The sequence below is a fragment of the Bos indicus genome, chromosome 11 (assembly GCF_029378745.1).
Source record: "Bos indicus isolate NIAB-ARS_2022 breed Sahiwal x Tharparkar chromosome 11, NIAB-ARS_B.indTharparkar_mat_pri_1.0, whole genome shotgun sequence".
Lineage (NCBI taxonomy): Eukaryota > Metazoa > Chordata > Mammalia > Artiodactyla > Bovidae > Bos > Bos indicus.
The window spans coordinates 40,469,340-40,492,976 of record NC_091770.1 but is presented as its reverse complement, the minus strand read 5'-3'; the positions used below and the strand labels follow the sequence as shown (position 1 = coordinate 40,492,976).

The following is a 23,637-nucleotide window of genomic DNA, read 5'->3' as shown; positions in this document are numbered from 1 at the left end:
CTAAAGAAAATCTGAAGGAAAACAGAAAAAAAAAATATTTTTCATGAATAAAGTTGGATTAGCCTTTAATATCTTACTCTAGTCCTATCTCTATGATATTAGTGACTGCTTTATTTATTTAATAATATACAACGGGGCACACAGGTTATACTATTTTTCTCTAAAAGACAAGTCAAAGGGACCTTCAACAAAATTTCTTGGAGCTCAGTTAGGGGATACAGGAATTAGAAATTATAAGTAAGAAACAGGACTGTCAGACTCATTCTGACACCTAAAATAACTTCATTTGGTAGATAAGCTTCACAGAAGGTCATCATTGGATTGCAGGAACTGTTACTTACCTTTTGATTGTCTGGAGCATGTGTATTTAAGCTGTCTCCTTTAGTGTAAAACTCCAGTGGTCCTAAAGGTATTCCACTTGGGTTCAGAATTTTCTTGAGCATTTGATAGTCTGGCTTTTCATCATATGCTAAATTATGAGCACATACCAAATACTGGGCTATTTCACCTGTGAAGTGTTAAGTTTTTTAAATATGTCATTCATAACAAGCAAAAGTTGTCAAGACTTCAGTATTCTCAAAATCTCGGTTGTTTTTCTCTTACACCAGAACGTGCATGTGCACACATACATCCTCTATGAAGAATCTAAGAGTGAACAACTCAATGTAAAGTACTTTTAAATGATATCCAAACTTGACTGACATAAACTGACCTACAAATTTGACAGGATGGAGAAACAGGTGGGCTTTTATTTACATGTCTTTGTTGATAAAGTTTGTAATTCACTCATCAAAGGAAGCCATTGAAAAACTATAGTTAGTGATTTGAATTTATGGGGTGCAACTACTAAGAATTACATGAATAATAGACTAGCCATGCTTCACACTTTTTTCCTAACATTTTCAAAATTCAGTTAAAAATAAGTTTTTTTTTGAAGTTTTAAAAATTCAGTTAGGAATACTTACTATCGACCTCCTTAAAGGGAAAAAAAAAAAATCACTGAAAATTTTAATTAAGGCTTTGATTTTGAGAATACAACAGTACATTTAGAAATGACCTTGAATTCTATGGTTTTAGCCATGACTGACTTTAGGATTTGCCGATATCAGGTCTCCCATACCAATCTAGACCAGTGCAATCACAGCATAATCTTTCTGATATAGAGCACAAGGATGAGAAGTTGCCATCTTTTATTTCTTCTCTTCCCCAGAACAGTGTAGTAATCTCCCCACGAGAAAAAAAGCTGCCAACTACAAACTTTTAAATACATTCAGCACAAACAGAATCCGTAACCAAAATGACGAATACAACCACTGTAAAACAAACGTAGTTTGCATTTTTGCTTCAGGTGGAGGTTCAGTCTGAGATACAAGTAAGTGATAATACCATACACTATCTAAAAACTGGCATGTTTTCATTTGTTCAAAGATGTTTACACTCCATAAACTAGTTTTTACAAGGCTTTCCTCTTCAAAAACTTATTACTAACCCAGACACAAGGAGCTCTTACTTTCTCACTAAGTTGTTTATATCCTATGGTGGGGAAGTTGGGGAAGCTTTGTGAGTTGGAAGAAATAACTGCCTAAAATTTTGCTCCCCTCCAGGTCTACCTCCTTTCAAGCAGGGAACTGCAGAGACACTGGGTATCACTCCCGACAGGGAAAAATTCGAAAAGAACAGTCATCATCTCTCCCCGCAAGGAATGTCAGAGAGTGACCATTTTACACCATATTGTCCACAACTATTTTCTAGGAGCAGAAGGCTACTATGGATAAACTGAAAACTCTTGTCTCCAGAGTTTGTTTTTTTTTGGCATTTTGGAAACTGTGGCAATTCTGCAACCTCCTTTTTTCCTCTTGAATGTATAAGATGTCAAAATTCTGTTACCTACCATTTGCTCAACCAGGATCTATAACTAGCAAGTGCTACAGCTTCATCAAAGTTATATCTCATGTTTCCAGAAGCCCTTTAGGGGGCATCCGATTCTTGAAGAGATGAACAAAACAAAAAAAGATTAAATTATATTCACTACCATTTTAATATAAATATTAATGTAAATATTCTGCTGTTCTTTAAGATTCGTAAGCCTGGTTTGGTATGCTGTGCTTAGTCGCTCAGTTGTGTCTGACTCTTTAAGTCCCCATGGACTATAGCCTGCCAGGCTCCTCTGTCCATGGGGATTCTTCAGGAAAGAATACTGGAGTGGGTTGCCATGCCCTCCTCCAGGGAATCTTCCTGACACAGGAATTGAACCAGGGTTTCCCGCATTGCAGGCGGATTCTTTACCAGCTGAGCTACCAGGGAAGCCCTACAATGCTATCAACCAGAATATCCCAAATGGAGAAGAGAGCTGAATATGTGAATATGCTGGGCATAGTTTTCACAAATCATTGTTAGAAGACATGGAAGACTCCTGGTGCTCTACCAGTTGACTGCAGCTGTGCTGGAAAGCCTTCGTGGATCTGGGCTTTAAAAAAATGAGGTACCATGAGGTAGGAGAGGAAGAAAAAGAGAAGAGCCACCTCTGTTACGAATTTATTATGATAAACCTGATGCTCAGACAATTGTGATATAGTACTGGTTTTAAATGTTAGCGTTTCAAGATCTAGATTTATTATATTAGGTACACCTTTTAATTTACTAGCATATTTCCAGAGCTATAAAACAAAATGCTTTGAGTAGTATGAAATTATGATATTCTTGAATCATCTGCTTTTTAAGCTAGTGAAATATTAAGTATCATTAGTATCATTTCAAGAGACAGAAACTTTTGAAACTATTATTATTACACTGAGTGGGACATGCATGCTGCAAACTTCTCAGCTGTTTTATATCATAAAATGTCTTAGTAGCAAACCTTTTGTAAATCAGATTAATTCTCATGCTAGTAATACCCACTTCTCCTAAGCACAAACAACTTGAGACTTTCAGTTAATCATAAAGTTTCAACATTTTGTGCTTTAAAAATAGAAATCTGCATTTTATAAAATAACTATATAGACTCAAACAAATGGTTTGTACTGAAAAAGAGGAGCCTGGCACTCCTCCTCCTGTTTCTCATCGTTCAAATCTCATCTCTAGCAACAGCAGTGTCCCAGAACACACACTGGTCCATAGGCATTTATTGTGTATGATCCAGGGCACCTGGGCTTTCTTTTCTAATCCTAAACTCAACAGTTTACTTTTTAGGCAGGAGGGACAATAAAAGACAGATACACAATTAAATTTTTTTTTTTTTTAACATTTCATCTCTCATTTTGCTGTCTTATTGAGTAAAATGAAAGCTGTACGATTTGGTAAAAATGCCAATAAGAATATTAGCCAAAAATGAATATTGGCATATTGACTGAGTTACTCAGTGGAGTTACGTTACATAAACAAAAAGCTTTCATCTTGCAGCCCATCCCCACCAATGAGAATACTACTGTCCCATTTGAGTGAAGCAGCAGCAAGACTCATACGGGGCAGACTTATAGGACTTGGGAAATAGAAGTGGGAAAGCACGGCTGGTTTATTTGTTTCCTATGGAAATGAAAATTCTGGTTTCTGGTCAAAGAAGGGCTGTAAGTATAAGTTTAAAATGATTTAACTCTACTTTCAAACTCTCATGTGGAAACTGATACTATTTGACCTTCTCTAGACAGTCAGTGTACATATTTGCTTTCATAAGTCAGCTAAAAGCTAACTGAAATTGCCCGATACAAATAGAGATCAAGATTCACTCTGCTTATCTTCTCGGAAAGAAAGCAAACCGGACGGCAGAAGCAGGCTCTGTTCTGTGAGGCAATCTAACTCGGCTGTTAAATTGGGGCTGAACAATGTGCCATGCAGCACTTGGGTAATTCTGAATCGCCTTGCTATTTTTACTGACAGTGCTACCAATTAAAGAATTCCAAAATGGTCTATACTAACATGAAAGAGAAACCCGTTTAATGAAATATACTTTGAATCCCCAGGTCACATGCCTTGCCAAACCAAAAAAAAAATTTTTTTCAGGTTGCTGGGTCAGACTATAATCCAGGTCTAAACAGCATTCAAATGTTTAATAGTTTGCTTTTTTAAATTATTAATTGAAAGCAGTCTTTCCTTAGATCAACTTTATCTTCAGAGAAACAAAACCAGAAAGTCCACTCTAGAAATACCAGATATAGTAGGCCATTGAACTTGTGCACAAGTCCCCAAGCATACATCTGAAAGAAAGCAGTGCCATCAGCAAAGCTGAGAACACTCCCTGAGCAAGTTCTTGCAGCATTCTTGTGTCCTAATGAAAAGAGGATCTAAAAGTTCTCTTCTCTAGCCACCTATTTGGAACCCTGCGGGGTTTCTTCCCACCACTGTGGGAAGGGGATTGGGTGCAGAAAAAGTGACAAGTGACACATGCAGTGACCTGGAAATCCTACAGGGGGAGATAGAAGTTATCATTTGACTTACGGCAGCTGCTTCCGGAAGGAGCCCATTGAAGTACCGACTCAGGGAGCTCATCCAACAGACTGAAACAGAGGAGAGTAAGGCACAGTGAATTTTGTTTGCAATCCTGTGACATGCTGTTTTGATCAGAAAACAAAACTTGTTGATGGGTCACTAATAGTGTGACTTTCCATACTTTTTTTTCCTACCCACCTGTACGGGATAAGGGAAATCCCTCAAATCTCACTAATCAATTTTATATCAATCACCTAGAAACTAAACATAGAAATACAGTATAAATGCTTTAATACAAGGTCTGTATATGCAAATGTAGAAGTAGGGATACATGGTTTTTCTGTAAAAATCTCAAGAAAAAGATATGTGGAAAAATTTTACCTGGATTTACAAAATATTTTTCCTCATGTATTTACCACTGGGAAGGGGTAAATTATTTCCTTTTTATGTATATTGTTCTTCACTGGGCAGTTTTTATGCTATGCTATCCCTGGTGGCTCAGACAGTAAAGAATCCATCTGCAATGCGGGAGACCTGGGTTCAGTCTCTGGGTTGGGAAGATACCCTGGAGCAGGGCATGGCAACCCACTCCAGTATTCTTGCCTGGAGAATCCCCATGGACAGAGGAGCCTGGCGGGCTACAATCTTTGCGGGGTCACAAAGAATTGAACATAGAACTGAGCAATGAAGCACAAGATTAAACAGATTAATAAGAAACAGCCCCCCCAAAACCCATTATTCTAAGACTTTTCAGTGTTTTAGACTGAACAAGTACAAATCTCTTAAGTTGCTTCAGCCACAAATATATAAACACTCAACTAAAATTACTTATATGAACAATTCACTAACTCAGGCATAGGCACAATTGCAACAGTAAATGTACTGATCTAATATTACCTGATGTCAGGAACATAAAGGACGGAAGGGAAATACAATATGGTTGAATATGCAAGCCTGCCCTTATTGGGAAATTATGCCTTCTCAGCAAGTTGAATAAATTATGATTATGTACTATATAAGAAGTTTGAATATATTTATATCATAATTGAATATATATCTTATTAATATACATATATATGCCTTAATTATAAACTTCCTAATACTAGCTTTACTGGTCAATAGCTTTATGCTATTAATCAGGCCAAAATAAATATATTAACACAGGCAAGGGATCTAAAAATATAAATGGGGATTATATTTATTAGTATTATGTTTTATTATTTATATGATACCCTATTACCTTCAAATATATACATGCAGGCATATTCATTAAAGAGATCTACAATGAACACATCTATACATGCATATTGATAAAAGACCAAAAAAAAATCTGTAAGTCTGTGAATATCTGTAAGTCTTGTGAAAAGAAAAACATATATATTATCATTAGAATTAATATGCTAGTTTTTTTAATAAAGCATTTTATTTAAATTAGATAAACTGAGGTGAGAAATTGGAAACCAAGACTGCTTACATGTGCCCATTACTGTGCTTTGACCCTGACTCACATATTGAAGAGCATTAGTTACCTGAGGGTGAGATGCACACATGAGTCACTGCAGTAAATAACTGACGAGATCGTTCTAATGCTGACATACAAACGTGTTAGTTGGGCTAAGGGACTAGAATGATCAAGACTGAAGTGGAGAGATATATCTTACAATATATGTCAGTATTTACAAATGCAATCTGTACTACTCTCTATCTGAGGGTTAGCTTCCCTCTCTGTTAAGAACTGATGTCACACTGAATTTGAAAGACTGATTTCTAAGGATTAGTTACCCCTTCGGTAAACTTCTGTTGTGACTTGTCTTATTTAAAATACAGCAGCTTTTTCCAATCATGATATTATATCTGTACATAACTACTGTTGAGAATATCTTGGTATGTAATGAAAAATTGACTATGCTGTGTTATAAGCAATTGACTTTTTCTTAGGCCTGATCAAAAGGCCTAAGAAAAAAAGTGAGAAGAACAGTAGAAGAGTAACCCACTCTGCTCTTAGTCTAACCTATTTCTCATGCTAATAGAGGTTAGGTGATAAAAATTGAATGTGGAATATTATAAATGTTTATGTGGCTGCAAAATGATCTCTTGGATAAACATCTCATATACAAATTTTGTTTGTTTCTTCCTTAAGAAACCGAACATTCTCCCTCCCAAAACACAGGATTAAAAAGAAGTATGTTCTTCTCACTTGAAAAAATAAGTCCTGTTTGTCCCACTCCACCCTGTTGCTTTGCACAGTTAATATCAATCACACCAAGCTACCAAGCTCACACTAACTCCATGTACTTGTACAATGATAATTTGAAAATTCTCTTTCTTGAAAATACCACCACCTAGAATCTAAGCTTTGGAAAACACCCTGTGAAGTAACAAATATTTCACTTTATATTTTGCATTACAACTCAATAGATGTGTTTTCATAGGTGTTAGCTTAATGGAGTGTATGTCTGTAAGCTGTTTGGTTTTTTTAAAATATTTTTCAAATTTAAGAAATTTGCTTTGGCTATCATGTTAGTTGAATGGCAGTCTTTTCTGGGATATTAACTTGCTTTAGTGTATCCTTTCAGCCCTGGTGCTGTAAATGATGGAATACTTGAAAATATGTACTTTGTTTTCGCAGCCTGGACAGCTACAGGGTCCTGCAGGTTCCTTTCCCAGGGCAGTCTCCCACATAACCACCGCAGCAGGCAGTAGCCGAGGATCTCAAGGTCACTTCGTCTGGACAGGGCTATAGGAATAAGCATTAAGACAGAAAGATGAGGGATAAGCAAGTTTTGAGAAATAGAGAAATCACTGAATGAACTACCACTGATGAAATATGAAAAAGCCAAATGGGCGATGTGTTTTGTTTGTTCAGCTGGAGAAAAGCTTAAACGCCCAGGCATTTGGCCCCAGTCCACAGACAGGCAGTGACTTGTTGCTGTTGAAAGTAAGGGTCAGTTTCCTCACCTCCTCCAACTTCATCCTTCCTTAGTCTGGCCTGTCACATGAACTTGATCTCCATGGCCTCTGACATGATCCAGACAACCCATAACCTGGCACCAACACTTTCTCAAAGAGCCAAGCAGTAAAACAAAGAAATAAATGTCTGCAGCTAAATTGCTAACATATGTTCCAGGAAGTCCATGGGGTCTGCATTGGTCATGCAGAGACCCTTCGAGTGCAGACTAAACATTGATGGCCTTTCCTGTTCCACTCGAACTAGTAGCCTTTGAAATTGGAAGAATATGACAAAACTGCCATCTAGTGTGCAGTATTAAAATACAGGTCTTTCTTAAGACTTTTCAATTAAATGAGAGTACAGGAAAAATACGCCTGTTTTGTGGGTACACAGATCTAGAATTTTATGAATATAATTTTAGATATAAGCAGTGCTATGGTGAAATTCTGGTCAAACATCCTGAAAAAAAAAAGGTAAAGCAATAGAGTGCGTGAAGGATGAAGGTGGAGGTGGTGGGAAGTAGATTTTAAAGCAAAATAGAGGCTTCCAGAATTTAATATAAGATGGCTTTTCATTTAAAAAATACAGTAAAAGAATACTTTGAGGTCACTGTAAAATCATTTATGTAAAATTACTAAATGACAGACTAATTTCATGATAATTTTATGTGTTTTTTTTTAAGTAGCTGATTTCAAAAGAAGGACAATGAAATCTAGTAAAATATCAAAATGTAAAAAATATTACTGAAATAATGATCAAAACATTAACAAAGTCCCACAAAATAAACTCATTTTTATAACCATTCCAAATTGTTATAAAACAATAGGTCGGCTTAGATTTCTACCATGATTTGAATGTTCACCTGTGTAGGGATATAAAATCTCCTAAGTGTAATTCATGGCTGCTAAACCTGCTGTAAACAGGTATCCTGTTTTATTATCTTTCATTAAATATACTCTGAAAAGTCACTTAGTAAACTCAGTTTTTAATTTTAAAAGTCGTCTACTAAGAACAATGTTGCTAGCACACCGTAACTACTTTTGGTCACCATACATAAGTTATTATAAAAGCAGAAGACAAGATTAGCTCTCACACATACTCTATCTTAACTGCTATTAGAGTACTGGATTATTAAAGGCCCTTCAATCGAGTAGAATGCAACAGTCCCATGGGTATCATTTCCTTTCTGCACAGCTTCAACAATGTCCTAATGCAAGACTTGGCTCCCCTATTAAAATAAAAACACAATCTCTACCATGCTGTTTTGCAGTGATTTCTTCAGTAATAAATCTCCCATTAATAATGGAATGGTTCCATTTGTACAGATGTGTTCACAAGTCCCTTTCCCATTATGGCAATTTCTGATTACTACTACTTAAAAAAATTCACATCCTCTAATTTTCAAAAAATTATATTCTGGCACCTGTTTGGACAATATAGGCTACACACAAGAGACCCTCTGAGGAAAAACAACCAGAATTAAAATAGAATGAACATTTCCAGCCACTTCCCCCAACCCTCCAACTGAGGGATTAATTGATATGAAGCTGTAAGTAATGACAAGTCATTTAGATTCCTGAAGCCAATCTTTCATAAACTGGTCTTCATTTGAAATAGCCCTTTGAGAATTAACTTTACTTCACTAGTATAGTTCAGTCTTACCTAATTAAACTATGGCATCACACTTTTCAAACTTTTATTTACTTTTACTACATATATACATTAATAACTATGGTTAGGTAAATGTTTTACCACTGTTTCCACTAAGTTCTACAGATATGCACGTAATGTTAAAGAAAAAATTCTACAGTAACTCTTTCCCACCATTGAACGGTGAGATGACAGGATTAAAAATGCTTCCAAGCACACACCTCTCCCTGAAAACTCCGTCTCAGGGAAACAAACTGCAAAGTGTGATGTGTTTACTTGAGAATCTAAACTCTAAGACCGTACCAACGACTATGTCATCTCTCCATCTACTACATACAGAAGAGCATTTTTAACACTGGTTAAATTAATTAAAATATTTTGGATGACAATATTAGCATCTATGAGTGGGTATGTAATTAACACAGTAAATTGATCATATATCTAAATTTAATGTAGATGTACTTTAAACAAAAGATAGATAATATAATATCTGTTGAATCTAGGAATCGAACATTTGGATATTTACTGTATTATTCTGTTATTTCCTGTATATCTGACAACAAAATGCTGAAAATTAAAAAAACAAGAGTTGATCACCGCTGAAGAAGACAATATCTAACTATGAAAATATTTTTTAATTTGAAAGCTGAAACATATGTTATGGATTATTTTATTTCTGTATAATTTATATTTCTGTATAATTTATTATAATACATAAAGTTTATCAGGTGCACTTGATAGTTAATATAATCATTAACAGCATATTTTCATATATATTTCCTATATGTAAAGTCATACTTTTACTTATGGTATTACTGCTTGGAAATATAGGAAAATTTAGTTATTAATATTTTTCTTCTACATTCTCATGTCACTTTCTAAATATAAATTAGCATCCAATTTTTACTTTGCTTTTTAATATGGTGGTGTTCTCAGTTGCTCAACATTTCTAAATGATTATTGCCAAGAGAAACACCCCCCAAAAAATGTACAGGTGGAATGGGACTTGAATTCTATTTCCCTAGAAAGCAGATACCAGAAACAGCTGACACTAGAATACATAACTAAAATAAAAACAATCCATGTGATTTATGAAGCTGCTACTGTGCCAGACACTCTAACTGCTTTTATCTTATTTAATCATCTTAATAATAACATGAGGTAAGTATCATTAACCTTGTTGACAAATAAGAAAACAGAGTCTCAGAGAGGTTAAACAACTTGCTCAGTATCACAGAGCAAATATTCACAGAGCTCTGCACTGAAATCCAAAGTGTTCAGAATCCAAAGCCAACACTCAAATCTGCCAATTACTTTGCCTCCCTTGTTAGTTTTAACACCATTTAGACAACATTATATATACTGCTTCTATAGTTAGGGAAGTATTTGAAGCAGGCATTTTAACTTAAAACACCAAAAGATACACTGACCAAAGACAGGTGTACTGGCAAGGAAGAAATAAGCAGCAGATCGAGGTCTAAGCTGCAGCACTAACAAAATTTTTCATGCAACCAAACTTTCATGAAACTATTTGTTTAAAACTACTTCATTCTGATGAAAAAGACTGTCTAGTTAAAACATTAATTTATAAAGTGTTAAATGGTTCTTCCAAGCTGGAACAGAAACAACAAAGAAATCACACTGGAGAACTGGTCCTTACTATGAAGATAAACTGCAGTAAACTTATCTGGGTGAGATTCACCAAATGGAATGAAAGAATTGGGAGAAAAAGAAAAATATCAGTGTTAATCCCCAAATGGATCTGATTATTTGCCTAACATGTTTTCTATATAGACAACAGTTTTTTTCTTATATAGAGTAACATTATAAAGTAGGAGGAAAAACAAGTTTTTGTAGGAAATAATAAAATGAACCTGAAAACTTCTGCCTTAAGCAAACAGGGTTTAATTGCTCAAAATACTAGTTTATATATTCAGAAATGACAATAGGAAAGCAGAAAACATCTCAGTAAGACGCTTATCTGAGAAGTGAATTGTGACTATATGCAGAACAAATTTAAAGGTTACTCTTGTTTATCCAACTAGTAACCTCTGTTATTTTTTATTTATTTTTTAACCTATGTTATTTAGTAGTTTTTCCAATTCAGATATAAAAAGAGCTAGGGAACTTTAAGGTGGCTCCAATTTACTGCAATTAGGATATTAGGAAAGTAGAATGCAATGTGTCACATTTCAAATAAATAAAATCAGGGCTCTCATTTCTTCAGTACCTTTTAAATCCTAGGCCTTAGTTTTTGATGAAACACTACTGTGTGATCTCAGGAGAAGTTATTCAACAGAACAAAGGTATCTTACATTTGGCCAATGTGTATTCTTAACCCAACCAAACAGTTTAAGATCTATGCCAGGACTTTGAAAGTCTTGTCTAAATGTCAAAATTGGGTTATGCCACATAGAGGGAATAGTGCCTTCATTAACATTTATTTGTACATCAACCAAGGAGTATTTATAGCAGTGAAATTTACTTAAAAATAAAAATCAACGGTATGTTTTTCTGACTACTAGTAGATTCAATAGTAACTTGAAGGTTTACCTTAATATCTTATAATTGAAAAATGGGTTCCCTTTTTTGAATTATTGTTTAGGAAGTTAAATATTGTGTAAACCATGTCATTTCCCCAAGTTTGGTAGCATGAAAACACATTCGCAGTTTATCTCACATATATTTTGTAAGTTGGAGTGCCATATTAGAGTGAAATGCAGCCATGCAGGAAATAACACAAGACTTGGATTTCATAAACTGTAGCAATTGGCAAAAAAATTTAAAAGTATGCAATATAGTTCTTTCCTTGATACTGAATATATCATATAAACAAACGGACATTTAAAATGCAATTTAGATATCACATTGTATGGTCATCAATGATGTCAAATTAAAACAGGTATTATACACTCAATGCACAGGTCTGAAGTATTTAAAAAAGCTCAATATGTTAAGTGCAGTATATCTCTAGAGAAATTAGGTATTGACTGCATGCCTCAGTGAGCAGAAAAATCTACAAAAATCCATACCACACATTGATCCCAATATTGCTTTTTAACATTACTAAGAATGTAACAAATTTTAAAATAGTGTATTTGACACAGATATAATTCCCTTTAATTATCAGGCAACAAGCCCAAAAATATGTCAATGTTTATACATGTTGGTTTTTATGAATAAAAGATTAATAATAGATGAGATAAGCCCAACATGTATTACTCTAATTTTACACTAAATGAAGCACTTCAGCCACTCAAAAAACACTTCTAGGTCAAATAAGAGAACTGAGTTTAGAAGAATGATTACAATTTGAAAAAATACAGATATATACATGTACAATAGCTCAAGAATAGTTATCTATCCATTCACCCATCTGTTCATTCACCTTTATATATCTCTATTCATATTTTTACTTATAATAATACAAGCTACCCTCCTTTTACACAGTTGAACTAAAAATGCTTATGTAAAACTGATGACTGGCACCTTATACAAATTTATTATGAAAACCCAACTATTAATAATCCACAGAAACATGAGAGTTAGCTTCAGTTTCTGAATAACCACTACCAAGGTAACAGACCAGACAGTCTGACCAGGTTAGCAATATATCTGTTAAGTGTCTAATCCATAAGTCAGTCTTACATTGAAGGCTGGATATTTCCCAGGGCCTGATCAAGCCAAGATAAACCTAAAACATAACAAATGCTCTGACAACTAGAGATTCTATTTTCTAGTGATAACTTGTTTTGCTCTTTATGTTTTCCCTTGCATTATCTGTCTCAGTATTTATTTGATCTCATAGCTGCACTGGTATAGAAAAGATTTTTCTGAGATTAAACTACATAATGTATACTGAAAGTAAACACATTAATATTTATGAATCTGACCTTCTGCATTTACCTACAGGATTTATGGCCTTGTTTATACTAGTTTCTAGATAGGACTAAATGATTACTTCATTTTGAATAAAATCCTAAAGTGAAATGTTTTATTTTGGAAAATTAAATCTAAAACATTAGGAATGAATAGTATTCAAATATTTCAGCAAATGTGTGTACATGCACATCTATGCATCTGTGTGTGGAAGTATATATGTGTGTACACATATATGTGAAGGCATATGCATATATATGTATACCTATATATGTAAATACAGATATGGTGAGAACTTTACTGTATACTCTATTTTTAATGCATTAAGGGAATCTAATTTTTATAGAAATCTTTTTAAACCTGTGGTAAAAATGAATATTCACTCCAGGTTATAACTTTTCAGCAAATCCCAAAAATAGGTAGTGGAGGTTCCAACCTGAGTAGCCTTCCCAAAGAGGTAATATCTTTCTATTACTATTCTCAGTTCATTCTTCTCTCCAAAGACCTAGCATGGTGAAATCTACCCAGCTCATCAACATGTACTATTATTTAGGGAGCAAAAAACTTAAATACACTACAGAATAAAATATTGTTCAAATCTTTCATGAAGGTAGCATAATGAAAATATTTACCTAAACTATGGAATAACTGAGGAGGACTTTCAGAATTACCACAGTCCAAACAGTGATCAGACCAACATCCATCAACTCCACTTTCCCATTCCACAATCACAGTTATATTTATAATGGTCAAAATCTAATCACATCAGTATTAGGGCTATTGGTTGAACTTGGTGGCCCAATCATAAGTTAACATCGTCAATAATGTAATTGGACCAATGCTTAAGAGTCTGTATGATGAATTTCCAGTTATACTACTATCAAAAAGTACTTTCAGGTCTCTAAATATTCTTTCATACTAATACATCTTGCAATAGTAAAGAACAAAATTCACTGAGAACTTTAAAAAAATAAAACAAAACATTATCAGTGAACACTTGACTTTTACATTCCTTGTCCTTAATCGCTCGGTCTTGTCTGAATCTTTGCGACCCCGTGGACTACAGCCCACCAGGCTCCTCTGTCCATGGGGTTTTCCAGGCAAGAACACTGGAGAGGGTTGCCACTCCCTTCTCCAGAGGATCTTCCCAATCCAGGGATCAAACCCAGGTCTCCTGCACCGCAGGTGGATTTTTTTACCGTCTGAGTCACCAGGGAAGCCCTTAATTAAAGCCAGTGTCCCATTTATATCATTTTTAAAAGGCCATTTATTCATTAACAATGTTAATGGTGAAAAATAATACAATATTATTAAATTTCTGAGTGAAATCATTACTTTTTTAACCAAACTATCTTTGAAAAAAAATGCAGTGATTTCTCTTACTCTGATCAGGAGTTATATGAGCTAATTTCCAACCCCCCCAAATTTAACCTATGATTCTTCCTGAAAGGAAGAAGGTATACAACTGACACCCTTGTTCCACTTTTTCAGTGGCCAACCAGTCCATTCTGAAGGAGATCAGCCCTGGGATTTCTTTGGAAGGACTGATGCTAAAGCTGAAACTCCAGTACTTTGGCCACCTCATGCCAAGAGTTGACTCATTGGAAAAGACTCTGATGCTGGGAGGGATTGGGGGCAGGAGGAGAAGGGGACGACAGAGGATGAGATGGCTGGATGGCATCACTGACTCGATGGACATGAGTCTGAGTGAACTCTGGGAGTTGGTGATGGACAGGGAGGCCTGGCGTGCTGCGATTCATGGGGTCGCAAAGAGTAGGACACGACTGAGTGACTGAACTGACTGACTGACCTTAAACTACAGTGGGTTTTAAATGCCCTCGAAAATTATCAAGACCCTCTACATTACATGGTCAATGGTCCTTTTAATAGAAAAGGCAATGATATACAGTTGTTTGCACCAACAAAAACTTGTTAGAAAGTATCAGTTTAGGGTAACAGTTCAACAGCCATTAACAAGTGCAAATATCTAACTGCCTTTTAGTGAAAATGCGGTCCATTTGAAGCTGTTTAAAAATTATTTGTGTGGTTTAGTACATTTGAAAATACTTTTGTAAACAAAGTTTATGAATAATATAATTTTGAAAGCCAAAGTTTTTCAAGTCACCATTTTTTTTTTTACTAGCATAACATTAGAATTGACTTTTTGTCTTGCTGACAGAGCAACTAAGAAAGTACAGTTGCATTGACCATATTGATTGTGAACAAAGCAACCATCAGGGGGGACTCTGCACCATATATTTTCAATATTGAACTCCTACTTCCTTTTCCATGGCTTTCTGGGTCGGCTATTGGATTTGGACTGCAGTGTAATAAACAGCTAAGGTTTAATTAATGGTAAATGAATACAAGACATAGGTTATGACTTTAACTAATTAGGGAATTGTTGAATTAAGTCTGCCTTGGAATGCAAGGCAGTACAATCAATATCCAATAAAAGGACTATGTATGTAATTTACCTGCAAATGTGTTTCCAATACCATCAAAGTGAGTTTAAATAAGTAAGATATATGAAAGGTGACTAGGAGAGATTTCCACAAGTTAACACTTCATAGTTTCAGAAAAGACTTCCTTATTGTTGAGATGGTATCTTCTAAATCTCTGGTGAGAGCACAATGAAAAATATGAATCATTCTTCACACATGTACCTGCACCAAACCCGAAAGAGTTTCTAAAGCATAAAAATTCAGTTGTTAACTTTCAAGTTTAACGTAAACAACTAGTACTTTAGGCTGCTCCAAATGAGCAACAAATTTTGCTTACTTGACATCTTTTATTCTTTTTTCACTTGTCAAAATCTGTATCTCTTCTCTCAGTTAGAAGAGTATTTGTTGACATACAGGAATTCACTACTTTTGATAAAAATCTCACCACTGTTCTCATTCTTCAAACTGACCAGGCAAAAAGGTCATTTCATGGAGCCTTAGGACTTTGTTCTAATTATTCTGAAATAAAAAAAAGAAACCTACCTACTCCCTTGTGGGCATCCAAGCTGGTAAACTCTATTGTCCCATTATGGCCTTTTTTAGGATTTTCCTGATACTGTTTGTGGTTCCCATTGGGACAATATCTGTAGGAAAGTCCATAATCTGCAAGATAAACCTGGAAGATGTGAACAGACAAATGAATAATGTTTTTGTCCTTTGAAAATTTAACCTTTATAATTAAGTCTTAAGAAACTGATAGGTTAAGAGAACCTCAGATCTGTATTTTATTAAACCAAACGGTGCCTTCAGATAAAATATATACAACTGGGGGCCATAACAATGAACTGTCTAACTTAAATCCTTACTTCAACATAGGCATATCTTGTTTCTGAGTTGACTTAGATTTTCATTCTTTTTATTCTGCTCTTAAATTCCCTTCCCTCCAGGTGGGCATGTAGATGTCATAAACCACAATATGTCTTTTTATCTATATTCATACAGCTTATGGGGATCAGCCTTTTTTCTTAGTAACCCCTCCCTGTAACATAAAACTATTTCAACAGGGAGGGGAGATGAGAACAATCTAAAAATAGTAAGCTAATATTACAGGAATCTCCATTAACAGGAAGCATAAAAACAGTGAACAGACTATAAGAGATAACTGTCAAAATTAAAAAAAAAAAAAAACAAAAAAAAACCCAGCATCATGTTGTACGTATTTCAGAATGGAACATCAATGCAGTACTTTTGGTCTTTCAGACCAATCTATATCATCACTGTTATCTTTGTAAGTCAGTCAGAATCTAAGCAGGGTATCCAAACAGAATATAGATTGTTGAAAAGTCAGATGGTAACTCAAGTGAATTTTCCTAAGGTTACTTTTGGAGAGAGAAAGAAGGGAGGGGAGAAGTAGTTTTACAGATAGACCATACACTGAATAGGGATATGTTATGATTAGACGTTTATTCTAACATATATTAGATGGTAAAGAGTCAGTCTGCATGCAGAACACCTGGGTTCAATCCCTGGGTTGGGAAGATCTCCTGGAGAAGGGAATGGCACCAACTCCAGTGTTCTTGCCTGGAAAATCCCACAGACAGAGGTGCCTGGCAGGCTACAGTCCAAAGTGGTGCTAAGAGTCATACACAACTGAAGAGACAGCATGCACGCACGTCAGCATATTATACTTTCCACATACATGTTACCATGATCCTCTCCCCTCTAAACCACTGGAAAAGAAAGCAGCTTCAACTTTTAAAATGGATTGTTTCACGTGTATTTCTTTAAAATTTAGGGAATAAGGCAACACTTCACAATGTTCAGCTTTAAGACAATAGAGTATTAATATTATAATACAACTGGAATTTTAAAAGATACCTATTAAAAGAAAATTAAATTTTAATTGAAGTTGTTGGTTTCAGGACAGCCTAAGTAGAAGATATTCTGAACTTCAAAATATAAACAACACAGTTTCCTTCATTTGCTGAAGAACATAGCTTGCTAGATTGTATGAAAACATGATATTTCAGTTTTGTCTCTCACTCACAGATGCCATTTCTCAACATGGCTTCAGGAGTAACTGCCCAAAGTAACTGCACTTCAGAATCAGATGTAAAACTGGTTGCTTGCTTTCACTATTTATGATGCATTTTTATCTTTATTTGAGAACTAAATAGACTTCACTTTGCAAAGTAGACATCCTGAGAATGTAGATATTGATAGCAAATGGAAAGGCTCTCATTCAGTTCAAGAGAGATATCAAAAGCTTTACAGATGAGAAAAAGCTAAGAGAATTCAGCATCTCCAAACCAGCTTTACAATAAATGCTAAAGGATCTTCTCTAGGTGGGAAACACAGATAAGAAAAAGACCCTCAAAAACAAACCCAAAACAATTCAGAAAATGGCTATAGGAACATTCATATTGATAATTATCTTAAATGTAAATGAACTAAATGCTCCAACCAAAACACATAGACTGGCTGAATGGATACAAAAACAAGTCCTATATATATACAAGAGACCCACTTCAGATCTAGAGACACATACAACCTGAAAGTGAGGGGAGAGAAATAGATATACCATGCAAATGGAAATTAGAAGAAAGCTGGAGTAGCAATACTTGTACCAGATAAAAAAGACTACAAAGTAAAGACTGTTACTAGAGATAAGGAAGCACACCACATAATGATCAAGGGTTCAATCCAAGAAAATACAACAATTATAAATATTTATGCACCAAACATAGGAGCACCTTAATACATAAGGCAAATGCTAACAGCTATAAAAGGGGAAACTGAAAATAACACTTTAATAGTGGGGGACTTTAACACCCCACTTACATTAGTGGACAGAAAATACATGGACAGACCACCCAGAAAGAAAAAAACAAAAAAGAAAACACAAGCTTTAAATGACACCATAGACCAGATAGATTTAACTGCTATTTATAGGACATTCCACCTGAAAGCAGCAGAATACACTTTTTTTCTCCAGTGCACACAGAACATTCTCCAGCATAGATCATATACTGGGTCACAAATCAAGCCTTAGAAAGTTTAAGAAAATTGAAATTTCATCAAGTATCATTTCCATAATGCTATGAGATTAGAAATCAATTACAGGAGAAAAAAAAAAAAAACCTGTAAAAAAAATCACAAACACACGGCAAAAAAACACACAGCATTAAATAACTAAGAGATCACTGAGGAAATTAAAGAGGAAATAAAAAAACTACATAGAAAAAAATGACAACAAAAACACAATGACCCAAATCTATGGGGTGCAGCAAAAGCAGTTATAAAAGGGAATTTTATAGCAATTCAATCTCATTTCAAGAAACATCTCAAATAAACAATCTAGCCTTACACCTAAAGCAAGCAGAAAAAGATGAACAGACAAAACTTAAAGTCAGTAGAAGAAATCATAATGATCAGAGCAGAAATAAACAGAAATGAAGAAATCAAGAGCAAAGATCAATAAAACTCAAAGTGGTCCTTAGAGAAGATAAACAAAATTGATAAACTTTTAGCCAAACTATCAAGAAAAAAAGGGAGAGGACTCAAATCAATAAAATTAGAAATGAAAAAGAAAATACAACTGACACTGCAGAAATACAAAGGATCATAAGAGACTAACAAGCAACTATATGCCAATAAAATGGACAACCTGGAAGAAACAGGCAAATTAATGGAAAGGTACAACTCTGCAAGACTAAACCAGGAAGAATTAGAAAATGTAAAGAGATCAATCGCAAGTAATGAAATCGAAACTATAATTAAAAATCTTCTAAGAAACAGCAGTCCAGGACCAGATGGCTTCACAGGTAAATTCTACCAAACATTTTAAGAGCTAACATCAATCCTTCTCAAACTCTTCCAAAAAATTACAGAAGGAGGAACACTCTCAAATTCATTCTGTGAGGCTACCATTAGCCAGACACCAAAACCAGACAAAGATATCATGAAAAAAGAAAATTACAGACCAGTATCACCTCATGCGAAGAGTTGACTCATTGGAAAAGACTCTGATGCTAGGAGGGATTGGGGGCAAGAGGAGAAGGGGATGACAGAGGATGAGATGGCTGGATGGCATCACTGACTCGATGGACATGAGTCTCAGTGAACTCCGGGAGTTGGTGATGGACAGGGAAGCCTGGCATGATGCGATTCATGGGGTCGCAAAGAGTCGGACACAACTGAGCGACTGATCTGATCTGATCTGATCACTGATGAACATAAGACACAAAAATCCTCAACAAAATATTAGCAGACAGAATCCAAGAGCACATTAAAAGGATCATACACCATGATCAAGTGGGATCTATCCCAGGAATGCAAGGATTCTTCAATATACACAAAGCAATCAATGTTAACACCATATTAACAAATTAGAGAATAAAAAAGCAATCTTCTCAACAGATGCAGGAAAAACTTCTGACAAAATTCAACACACGTTTATGATAAAAACTCTCCAGAAAGTGGGCACAGAGGGAATCTACCTCAACATAATAAAGGCCATATATGACAAACCCACAGTAAACATCATTTTCAATGGTGAAAAACTGAAAGCATTTCCACTAGGATCAGGAATAAGACAAGGATGTCCACTCTTGCCACTCATATTCACCATAGTTTTAGGAGTCCTAGTCATGGCAATCAGAGAAGAAACAGAAATAAAAGGAATATAAACTGGAAAATTAGAAATAAAACTGTTACTATTTGCAGATGACATGATACTGTACATGGACAATTCTAAAATCCTAAAAATGCCACTAGAAAACTACTAGAACTAATCTATGAATTTAGTAAAGCTGCAGGATACAAAATTAATGCACAGAAATGTCTTGCTTTCCTATACAATAACAATGGAAGATCAGAAAGAGAAATTAAGGAAACAATTCCATTCACCACTGCAACAAAAAGAATAAAATATTTAGGAATAAATGTACCTAAGGAAGCAAAAGAACTATACTCAAGAAAACTATAAAACACTAATGAAAGAAATCAGAGATGACACAAACAGATAGACAGATATACCATGTTCTTGGATTGGAAGAATCAACACTGTCAAAATGAATGTACTACTCACAGCAATCTATAGATTCCATGCAATCCCTATTATATTGCTAATGGCATTCTTCACAGAATTAGAAGAAAAATTTTTACAATTTTTATGGAAACACAAAAGACACCAAATAGCCAAAGCAATCTTGAAAAAGAAACACAGAGGCAGAGGAATTAGGCTCCCCAATTCTGAACTATAGTACAAAGCTACAGTAACCAAGACAGTATGGTATTGGCACAAAAGCAAAAATGTAGACTAATGGCACAGGATAAAAAGTCCAGAGATAAACCCAGGCAGCTATGGTCACCTAATCTATGACAAAAGAGGCAAAAATGTACAACAGAGAAAAGACAGCCTCTTCAGTAAGTGGTTCTGTGAAAACTGGACAGTTACATGTAAAAAAAAATGAAATTAGAACATCACCAAACACCATGCTGCTGCTGCTGCTGCTGCTAAGTCGCTTCAGTCATGTTTGACTCTGTGTGACCCCAGAGACAGCAGCCCACCAGGCTCTCCCGTCCCTGGGATTCTCCAGGCAGGAACACCGGAGTGGGTTGCCATTTCCTTCTCCAATGCATGAAAGTGAAAAGTGAAAGTGAAGTCACTCAGTCATGTCTGACTCTTAGCGACCCCATGGACTGCAGCCTACCAGGCTCCTCCATTCATGGGATTTGCCAGGCAAGAGTACTGGAGTGGGTTGCCATTGCCTTCTCTGACCAAACACCATACACAAAAATAAACTAAAAATGCATTAAAGACCTAAGCGTAAGACTAGACATTATATAACTCTTAGAGGAAAACCGAGGAAAAAGACTGTGACATAAACTATAGCAAGATCTTTTTTGACCTATCTCCTAATAAAAACAAAAATAAACAAATGGGACCTAATAAAACATAGAATATTTTGCACAGCAAAGGAAACCATAAACAAGAGGAAAACACAGCCCTTAGAATGGGAGAAAATATTTGCAAATGAAGCAATGGACAAAGGATTAATCTCAAAAATATACAAACAACTCATGGAGCTCAATACAAAAAAGCTGCCCAGGTGGCACAAGTGATAAAGAAGCCACCTGCCAATACAGGAGACTTTTAAGAGACGTGGGCTTGAACCCTGGGTTGGGAAGATCCTTTGGAGGAGGGCATGGAAATCCACTCCAGTATTCTTGCCTGGAGAATCCCAGGGACAGGGGAGCCTGGTGGGCTGCCGTCTCTGGGGTTGCACAGAGTTGGACATGACTGAAGCGACTTCGCAGCAGCAGTAGCAAAGCAACTAAAGCAACTCAGCATACAGCATGCACATAGAGATCAACACAAAAAACCAACAACCCAAGCAGAAAATGGGCCTAAGATCTAAACAGGCATCTCTTCAAAGAAGACATACAGATGGCAGAGGGACATGGAAAGATGTTCAACATCACTAATTATTAGAAAAATACACATCAAAACTACAAAGAGCACTTCAAACTGATCAGAATGGTCATCATCAAAAAATCTACAAACAGTCCATGGAATTTATAAATTCTATATAAAATGTACAAAATCTATACAGTCCATGGAATTTTCCAGGCCAGAATACTGGAGTGGGTAGCTTTTCCCTTCTCCAGGGTATCTTCTTAATCCAGGGATCAAACCCAGGTCACCCACATTACAGGCAGATTCTTTACCAGCTGAGCCACAAGGGAAGCCCAATTAATAGAAAAATACCAGTCAAAACTACAATGAGGTATCACCTCACACTGGTCAGAATGGCCATCATCAAAAAATCTACAGACAATAAAATGCTGGACAGAGTGTGGAGAAAAGGGAACCCTCTTGCACTGCTGGTGGAAATGTAGATTGATACAGTCACTGTAGAGAACAGTATGGAGGTTCCTTAAAACACTAAAAATAGAACTACCACATGACCCAGCAATCCCACTACTGGGCATATACCTTGAGAAAACCATAATTCAAAAGGACACATGTACCCCAATGTTCATAGCAGCACTATTTACAATAGCCAGGACATGGAAACAATCTAAATATCCATCTAAAGATTAATGGATAAAGATGTGGTACATATATACAATAGAGTATTACTCAGCCACCAAAAGAAACAATAAAGGGTCATATGTAGAGACATGAATGGACCTAGAGTTTGTCATACAGAGTGAAGTAAGTTGGAAAGAGATAAACAAGTATCTTATATTAACACATACATGTGGAATCTACAAGAACAGTGCTGATGAAACTATTTCCAGGGTAGGAATAGAGACACAGATGTAGAGAACAGACATGTGAGCACATGGCAGACAGGGAAGGGGATAGTGGGATGAACTGAGAAATTAGGATTGACATGTGTAAAACAGATAGCTAGTGGGAACCTTTGAAAAACACAAGACACTCAGCTTGGTGCTCGGTGGTGACCTAGATGGGTGTGATGGAGGTCCAAAAGGGAGGAGATATATTTATACATAGAGCTGATTCACTTCATTGTACAGCAGAAGATAATATAGCATTGTAAAGCAATTATATTCCTTCTTGCTAGGTAGAGTAATCTTGGTTGGTTTTTCCCTTTCATCACTTTTAATACATCCTGCCATTCCCTTCTGGCCTACAGAGTTTTTGCTGAAAAATCAGCTAATAGCCTTAATGGGGATTCCCTTGTATGTTATTCAGTTTTGTTTTGTTCTCTTACAACCTTGTGAGACAGGTAGAGAAGATGTATCACTATACACATTTAACAGATGAAAAATAATATGATACACCCAAATAATGCAAGTCATCCAACACTCACTAAATTCAGCTTCTACAAAACATTTTATTGCTTTAGTGAATTTTTCGGCTGTCCCCTCCCCCTCAAAAAACATCTAATCTACACTAATACTTTCAAGGACTTTCAATTTTAATATTTTATTATTAAAAAGGTAGTATAGTAGCCATGGAGACACAACCTCATTAAGAAAGAACTGGTCTTTCACCTGTGAGGAGTGCAATACTCTGACAACCTCCAGAGGCAGCACCACTAGGAACCAGCACAGCAAGTGAGCCAAAACCACACTCTCCCCTGGCAGCTCCTACTGAAGAACGATCATGGTGGGAAAGCTGTGTGGCCATTTTTACCCAAATGGAGACTCTTCAAAGGGGACCCGTTAGCTCTGGTCATCCCTAATTGGCCAAGATTTTTTCGGAACTGTATCACAGTCTGAGCTCTCCCTGCCCAATCTTCCTGTTTCCTTTTCTTT

The 23,637-nt window shown here is 35.7% G+C and overlaps 1 protein-coding gene across 10 annotated transcripts in view; it reads right to left on the bottom strand.

Annotated features, from left to right (window-relative positions):
• VRK2 (VRK serine/threonine kinase 2) overlaps nt 1-23,637 on the bottom strand; it is a 108,342-nt gene that overhangs the window by 16,754 nt on the left and 67,951 nt on the right. For all 10 annotated transcript variants that reach the window (XM_070798696.1, XM_070798693.1, XM_019970194.2 and 7 more), the window contains 4 exons: nt 15,889-16,021; nt 7,039-7,159; nt 4,432-4,490; nt 342-508 (listed from right to left, as the gene is read on the bottom strand). In XM_070798696.1, coding sequence (XP_070654797.1) covers nt 342-508; nt 4,432-4,490; nt 7,039-7,159; nt 15,889-16,021 — 480 coding nt within the window. The remainder of the gene's footprint in view (nt 1-341; nt 509-4,431; nt 4,491-7,038; nt 7,160-15,888; nt 16,022-23,637) is intronic.